At 47.2% G+C, this 8,655-nt stretch overlaps 1 protein-coding gene across 4 annotated transcripts in view; it reads right to left on the bottom strand.

Annotated features, from left to right (window-relative positions):
* Positions 1-2,141: 2,141 nt before the first annotated feature.
* Positions 2,142-8,655, bottom strand: part of ATG2B (autophagy related 2B) — a 74,275-nt gene continuing 67,761 nt past the window's right edge. For all 4 annotated transcript variants that reach the window (XM_047080149.1, XM_047080150.1, XM_047080152.1 and 1 more), the window contains exon 42: positions 2,142-6,871. In XM_047080149.1, coding sequence (XP_046936105.1) covers positions 6,641-6,871 — 231 coding nt within the window. In that variant the 3' untranslated portion in view covers positions 2,142-6,640. The remainder of the gene's footprint in view (positions 6,872-8,655) is intronic.

The following is an 8,655-nucleotide window of genomic DNA, read 5'->3' as shown; positions in this document are numbered from 1 at the left end:
CCCTGTGGGTCTCCCCAGCCCCCGCCCACCTCTGCTGAGTCAGTCCCTTCCTTACAGCCTCCTGGGTGCCCTGAGTGGCCGTCTGCCTCCTGCCAGGACCCCCGGCTGACGCGGAGTGTGGACGCCCCATGGTTGAGTGCTGAACACAGTCGGCACACAGTGAATACCGAACAGAAATCGCATTTTCATCTATGTTGCATATATATTTGTATTACTTCTTAAATACTGCTAAATCAGGAAAAGAGTAAAATTGCATCGAATAAAGGACTTCAAGTACTAAATCGTGTGATCTTGGGCACCTAACTTTGCCTCTTGGCTTCGTTCTCAATGGCACAGTGACCAGAGGGTTATATGACCCCTAAGGTTCATTCGTTCGTTCGCTCGCTCATCCATTCACTAGGTCCTGATGCCTTGGTTCTGGGCAAGGCCTGTGCCAGGCACCAGGTGTATGTGCACCCTGCCCTCACGGAGGGGGTCAATCAGGAGTGAAAACAAGTCCGTGTGGGTTCGTGACAGGGACCGCAAACGTTTGTTATGTTTTAAGGAGGGTGTGCGGGGACGGAGAATGAAGTAGGTAGGGTGGCTGGGCCGGTCTGAAAATGGTAACCTTTAAGCTGTGATCAGGAGGAAGCAGGCAGAGCATTCTAGAAAGGAATGTGGGAAGGCTCTTAGGCCCTGTTCTCGCTCCAGGCTGCACATGACCTCCCCACGGTCTGTCCCAGGCGGGTTCTGCCGCCCAGGGGACACTTGGCCATACCTGCAGACGTCTTTGGCTTTCGCAACTGGGGAGCGGTGCTACTGGCATCTACTGGGTCAGGCCAAGGATATTGCTAAACACCCTAAAATGCCCAAGAAGCCCCCTCAACGATGGATTATCCAGCCCCAAATGTCAAGATTGCTAAGGTGGAGAGACCCTGACTTAGCCCCATTCGCAGATTTTTATTTAATTGGTGCAGAGTGGAACCTGAGCTTCAGCATTAAAAAAAAAAAAAATCTCCAAGTGGCTCCAACCCCTGCAGCCAGGGATGCGGCAGAACTGAATGACTAGCGCGGCCGGTGCTGAGCCAGGCGAGGGGAGAGAAGCTGGAGGTGCGGGGGAGAGACGGAGAAGCAAGTTGTCCTTGCCTTGGGCTCAAGTCCTCGAAGGGTCGCGGATCTCCATCTTCTAGCAAAATTCCTTTCTTAGTATCCTCACGAGTGACGAGTTTTCACTAACTCAGACAACTGTGCAAGTTCCCCTCCAGTGATGTCTTAGGATGGGCATGGGGTCTGGGAGTCAAGCCGTGTGACCTTGGGAAAGGTTCCCTGGACTTCTCTGAACCTGCTTCCTCCTCTGGAAACCAGGGACTGTAACAAGCGCCTCTCCGAGGGGTCCTGAGGGTGACAGAGCGCCCAGGCGCCAGGAGCCCCGGGTCACAGAAAGCATCTCACAGAGGCTGCTGGCCCTCCTTCACAAGAGCCCTGTGTGGAGCATGATGGGACTTTCCCCTGGCAGCTCAAAGTGGATGGTGATGTAGTGACATCTGTCACATCAAAACCTCTTTTAAAGCGTTGCCTTTAAAAGCGTTTAACAGGACATCTGGGTGGCTCAGTCGGTTAAGCGGCCGACTTCGGCTCAGGTCATGGTCCCGCGGTTCATGAGTTCGAGCCCCACATCGGGCTCTGTGCTGACAGCTCGGAGCCTGGAGCCTGCTTCGGATTCTGTGTCTCCCTCTCTCTTGCCCCTCCTTGGCTTGTGCTGTGTGTGTGTCTCTCTCTCAAAAATAAACATATCAAAGTGTTTCTTTAAAATATCTCTTTTATAAAGCTAAAAATATTCCTCCAAATAGAACAGATTTATCAAGTATTTAAATAGGTCCCTAAGACCAAAACAGCAAGGTACGTTCACCACAAGTCCACATTGTAGGGATAATAGAGTGATTCATGCCCTAAAGCGCGCAGGAGTGGCACATTTTAAAATTACATGCCCTACATATCTGAGAGCAGGTGGATACACGATTTGCTATCGCGAGGACCCAGATCATAGGAACACTGTTTCTTGTAAACAGGATCTGACACAGACCTACACCCCACCCCCAAACGTATTTTATACAGGTTTTGGGAACAGTTCTTGGCGAAAGACAATAGTGTTTAAAGCAAACTCCAAAGAGTAAATATTTTAATTTTCTTCAAGAGTTCTCTTCATTTCATAATATTTTCAACAGTCACACTGACAAAAAGTTACATTTCCACAAAAATACTCATACAGCATCGGTATTCTTAAAGTACTCACATCCAAAATTACCTTAGGGGAAACTAGGAAACTTAGCAACGAGTACACAACATTGTGGTGAGATTAAATTCAATCTCTGAAGTCGGGATGGATTCACAGAAGAGCCGAACTTGGCGCCCCTTCCAAATTCCACCATCAAAAAGCAACCGGTCCTGGGTGATCGGCGAGTTCTATAGAAACGAGAGAAGACGAATCCAACTAGAAACTAGAAGCTGCCATTTCATATATACAAAATACGTGTCGAACAGCAAGATAAACACATTTCTTAAAGGGGGGGGCTGCTACGTCAACAACGCACTGCCCTAGAGAGAGGTCACGGAGCCAGCCAGCGTCACACCTGCCACCTCCTGACTGTCAGCAGGGGGCACTCGAAACCAAGATGCCCATGGTTGGCCCAGGAGGCAAAGATCTCTAACACCAATGTTTTTGAAAACTGCTGACATCTTGAAATGGGAATCGTTGGCACTCAAATTTCTCATCCCAAAAGCAGCCCATCGTGATGGTGTTAGAACACCTTTTCTACCTCTGGTGTGCAGACTACAATGAAAGGAAAATACTCCCCGCGTAAGCGGGCTGATGACAGCTGTGTTTATGAAGTCTACTGAGGGGAGCAGTGTGCCTGGCTGACCCCGACAATTGGGACTTAAATTGGCATCAAAGCACTCAGCTATTGTTATATGAAAAGACTAGCAGAAATGGGCTTGCTCGACAAAAGATTTTTTTCCCCTACATTAACTCTACGCTATATACATAACCTTCCTCGTTACACCTGAGACTCACAAATTCGTATTTGATTTATTCTACTTGGTATCAGCTGGCTTGTCTCATCCACCTGCAGATACAAAGAGGGTCACGAGTTTTTGACAGTCCCTTTCGAGCTTAAAGAACTTTCTCGACCTGGTCCCTAAGGTCCTAAGCAGGTTAAGAGGATGGGAGGGGAAACAGAGTAACTGCTCACCACGGAACACCAGCCCTGCCACGCTTCCTCCCCACGATTCTGAGGGAAGACGCCCAATGCAGGTGTAAGAAAACGGAAACAAAGGCCAGTGATTCAAGTCGAGGCCCGAAGCTCTCCACGGCTGTCAACCCTGAAGCCAGTTAGCGCAAGTGTTCTCATTGCAAACTGCCGGACTCCGACACTGCCCGCTGTCTCTGCGCTCTGGTGAGAGTATGCACAGCGCACAGAACCCGAACCAAACACGCCGGGACACGCGGCCCCTGCACGGGAGAGGCAGAGTCGTCTAGACGGCTTAGAAACTGAACAGAGGCCCCAAGCCTACAGAACGCAGCTTTCAAAAGGGGACGATTACAAAGTAAACAGGACTTTACTGGAAAAGTGACACACAGCAGGAGGCAGGAAACACCGGTGTTTAGTATTTTTGGCCATTTTAGGCACACGGCTGCTTGGAAAGATTTCTTAGTGGGTTTTGTGTTATAAAAACATCGATGTTAAATACGTGCGTGTAAGCGGGAATCCAAATTGGACCCAAACATGGCTAAAATGGACGTTTACTGCTCTAGAAGAAACACTAGGTCTATCCTAAAAGGCAAATCTTAAAGTGGATGTCCTACTTGTAAATAACAGCAATCTGGGGACAGAGAGGGCAACTGGGAGTGCAAGTCAGTCCCCGTTCAAGAGAAGGTACCGCCATGGACTTCGCGGTCTTAATCGAGTGGTCCTCACACGTCTCTCTAACACTGTCTATTCTAAGACTCGCTGAGGGATCTCGGTCAAGCTTGCTCGCTGGACTCCTTGGGGAGATGCCCGTTTGGCCGCCAGGCAGCACCAAGCAGACGGACGCAGTCCGCTCCGTTCAGAACCGCACCTCGAAAGTCAACCACGCGGCCACCGCAGCCACTCAAATGCAGCACTCGGAGAGATCCCAGATCTAGGGGAACCCACGGCTGCCGTGGGCGCTCTCCTTCGGCACCATCAGCGCGAGGTGGCGCAGGACTGGGGCCCTCTACCAAGCGCCACATCCCACACCGCCATTCACACACACGCGCGCACACACGCCCTCATCAGCCAAAAATCTCTGTTGGGCTCTGTCACCCAAAACCCCCTTACTTTACAGGCAGACGCTGAGACTGAAGAGAAATCAAATGTCTTGGCCACGTCACCTGCCTAGTGAGTGAGGCCCTGGCAGCCCAAGGGCCCTGCCCAACGATCTTCTTACTGCGTCATTGCGACATAAAAGCTGGAAGAGACTTTTTTTTAAGAGAAAAAATAGAAGATACTTAATTATGCAGAAGGGTTCAGATATGACCTACATAAACATCTCCAGTAAAGACCATCTGGATTAAAGAGGCAACGAACAGAACCTCGAAACTGGACCTTTCTGAGGCAGGTTTCTGGTTCCCAAACAGACGCTGTGGACAGCAGGTGCAGGAGCACAGGACACGGGCCGTGGAGATGACGTTATGGAGATGTAGGTCAAAACAGGATTTATAAACCGAATGTGTCGAAAAACCAGTCTATTTACAACTCAGAGTACAAAGAAGAGGATGATTATTTCTCCCTATGCTGTATCTAACTGAACTTAAATAATCGGTGTAACTACGGAAAACGTAAAGCTCTTCTATATTTTAAGTTTAATCCAGTTTGTTTGATTCATCATCACAGATAACATACACAGTATGCTCTGTTTTAAGGAACCTGGAACATGGTGGGGTCGGTGAGCAGGGTGGTCGGAACGTGCCCCCAAAGCAGGCTGAGGCTTCGTGGTGATGAACGGGTGTGGCTAGTGTTTCCTCGGGATCCCATTTTACACAGACTGCATTTTATAGGCACAAAGTAAAAGAAAGTTCCGTGACACTTAAACAGGCGCTTCTCTGAGTTTTTTCAACAGTACAAAGGAAAACAGAATAAAAATTAAACACTGTTTAACACAACTTTCATCAATGTTAAAGGCCCAGATTTTCGGTCTACATTGCCCTCTTGTTCAGAGAACCTAGAGAATGAAATCAATTCCACATCGTTTTTCAAACCCCTGGCTGAGAAGCAGTTCTGAAATCCAAACTCACATCAAAGACGTGAGTCTCCCCACTCTGAGAAATGAGAAGTCCCATCATGCAGCTGTAAACACTGGACAAACAAAGTCCCCCACTTGCTTTCGGCCAGATCAACCGAAAGTCAAAAATGGAGTTCTTGCGGACAACTTCCCTCTCACTCCTAGGTAAGGATTTCCTTGCTATGAACCAAATCAGTCTTGAGAAAGTGCCCCAGGTATCTTGGGATGGATCCTAGTACTGCACCTATAAATATGCTCTAAGACAAGCAAAGTATTCATGGAAGCATAGAACAATTTTACCTTTAAATAAAAATACTTTATTCATTCCCGACAGGTTATCAAAACGTACATCGTTAACCAAGTAAAGACGGTACTTCGAAATAGCTGACTAGGGCATATTTGGAGGATTTTTGGTTAATTTCACAAGAGTAAAAATCATTTCCAATCTCCCTCTCCACACAGTCCTAACAAGCCTGCACTACCCCTGCTGAAAACTGAACATATAAACAATCATATGGGCCCCAGTTCATTATAGAGTGCACATTTTCATTTACACTTCAAATAAATGGAAGTTATTACGTTTGAGTTATTAGCTTCCTTCGCCAAAAACACTCAGTTTACTCCTCTTTATATTTTGTGAAAATCTGTAAATTACATAACGAACGTATCTCGACTTGTATTAACCTAAACGCACACGCACACGCACACACACACAGAGGATAAAGTGCAACACAACAGAACACGTCTGCGACATTCACGTTCTCAAACTCCCACAGAAAGGTCTTCTGAGGAAATGGAAATCGTGTTCTCAAGTGCACGGACACTAACTCCAACCGACTAGGTTAGTTATTCCTCAGTGATATTTATATTAAGATCCTATTTGCTTTGTTTTCCCTGGAGCCTCGGTCTCTCGTTCTCAATGAAAGTTTCAAAGCTGTGGTTCTTTTTCAACCTTGAGAAAAATCAGCTCCTCGGGGCAACATAAATGGTCCTTTCAAAGCGACACGTTTCCGAATGCTCCACTGTAACAGGCGGCTTCCAATGCTCTCTCGTCTCCAGCAAGGAGAATTGTAGCCATTTCGATAAAAGCAAGCGTTTCACTCACTCAGCAGCCAACGCTTAGGACTTCTGACACCAGCCGCCAAACATTTCTACAGGCAAGTACCAAACGAGCCCTGAAACGTCACAAGTTTTTGGTTGCGTGTTTTTTTGATATTAAATTATTTAACTGAGAAACGCTTTTGTTCCTGAGATGAGCACAATAAAATTCAATGAGTTCCCTCTGAAGCTGCCGACGGGACGCTATGCTCCTCGTTTCCCCCCCGCGCTGTCTTCACGAAGAGTCACGTCTGAAAAATCAGTCTTCCCCGTGGCGCCATTTCTGGGACTCGTCCTGCCGAACATCTGGTCTAATTTGGTTTCTCATGCCACCTAATACATTTGATGTTGCTTCTGTGGCAACGATCAGAGGCTTCACCACCGCGGGAGGAATCTGGCGCAGGACCTCGCCCACGGCGCCGGTGACCCCTCTGCTCTCGTGTTCTCGAGCTGCAGTTTCGTAAATAGTCTGAGCCGTGTCTGTAAGTCCCTGAAAGTGAGAGAGGAGAGAAGGTCAGAAAAATCTCTAAATTTTCCTGCAGTACACAGCTTTAGCAGAGTTCATCAACAGTATGCTTGCAACTAGACCAAAAAAAATACCCACTGTGCTTTTGAGATAACCCAGGATAATTACATTAATGACAAAATTCTAATTATAAGGGAAAATAAAAGGCAATTATTATGACTTAGTATTTTGTTGTGACACGTGTGTGTAAAAAATACAGCTAAACTACAATTTCACGTAGGGAAGCTTAAAGAAATATTTAATGATCCAAGAGGAGCTCTCCTGGCACTATTAATCACTCTAGTTAAATCAAACTTAGCAAACAAAGCTTCCGGAATAACATAATCTCAAAAGAAATATGGTGATAATTCTTCCGATCCAACCGTAACAAGAAAACCTATTTCTACGAAACTCCAGAAAATTACTTAATTTGTTTTAAATTATCATCTATTTACTAGAAAAGATAACTATGGAACATGCACTTAAGAGAAAAGGCGAAATACAACATCTTACTGGATTAAACAGAAAAAAATCTGAGAACATAAAGCAGGAACATGTTTAATAATTAAAAACAAAGTTTCTGTAGCATGTTTTCCTCTTCTAACTGTGTAACATTAAAATAATGACCGTTAACCTTTAAAGCTGAATATGTAAAGGTGTTGATCAAACCGAGCTGGTAAAATTCAGGCACGACTTTTGAATCCAGCACTTGTCTAACTCCAGACCCCTCCCCGCAGGGGACACGAGTCCCTGTTCCGGTGTGGCCGTTTCAGGAGGGGCACAGCGCAAGGAACTGCGGGCTCTCCAGGGAAATCAAGGAAGCTGTCCTAACCCAGAATCCTGCCATCACTCTGACAGGCGAGCAAGAGTATCCCTCCCACCCGGCACAGCAGGCAAAAGCACGGAACACCGGAGCAGGGAAAGTACAGAAGAAGAAAAAACAAAAACAAAAAACCAACCACTTAAGTGCCATTTTTTACAACCATCTAGTACATACAAGAGAGAAAAGGCTCAGTTTATCCATTCGCCCCACCACCTCCCCCCTCCTCCCTCGGCTCCCCCTCCGGGTACTAGCTGACATCACCCAGCAAGCCCCACCAGCAAGTGTGGAGACAACAGAAGTAAATTCCATCTCAGCTCCGGCACTTAGGCGCTGCCTTCACCAAGTCCTTCCAATGGGGAATTTCCACGGTGTGGGGACTGTCGAGATTAAATGCCACGACGCACCTAACGACACCGGCACGGCAGGAACCGCGTATTCACTAAGCGTGTTCCGGGTCACCACCACCACCGCCGCCCTCATCACAGCTACCTGCCTCCCGCGAGGGGGAGTTATGTAAGCCGGGGTCAGCCGACTTCCTCTGGAAAGGGCCAGAAGGCAAATGTTTGTGGGCCACACAGTCTCTACTGTATATATGCTTTTTCTTTTTACGATCCTTCAAAATTGTAAAAATAACCCTGAGCTAGAAGGTCCACACAAAAACAGGCCGGGGCCAGATCTGCCCTACAGGCTATGGTGCGCAGAGCCCAGATCTAGAGGAGCAGCCTTTCTGTGAAATACACGGGGTGTTTTCTCTCGGTCTTTGAGTTACTAACATCTAAAAGGGAAAAGACATGTTTATCGCCATGTAGGTGCCTCTATTTAAAAAGTTTTTAACACAGAATTGAGATCCGTCTACAGGGTGCTCACTGTTCACACCCTCCCTCCCCCAGTCTCATCCTGACAGTTTGAGAGAAAGAAGAGGACAAGGCAGAGTGAACACCCAGGT

The sequence above is a fragment of the Lynx rufus genome, unplaced genomic scaffold (genome assembly GCF_022079265.1).
Source record: "Lynx rufus isolate CCGP_SWC_20201006 ecotype Redwood Valley unplaced genomic scaffold, mLynRuf1.p SCAF_17, whole genome shotgun sequence".
NCBI classification, from domain to species: Eukaryota; Metazoa; Chordata; class Mammalia; order Carnivora; family Felidae; genus Lynx; species Lynx rufus.
The sequence above is the reverse complement of the archived record's forward strand: the minus strand, read 5'-3'. Positions and strand labels throughout refer to the sequence as shown.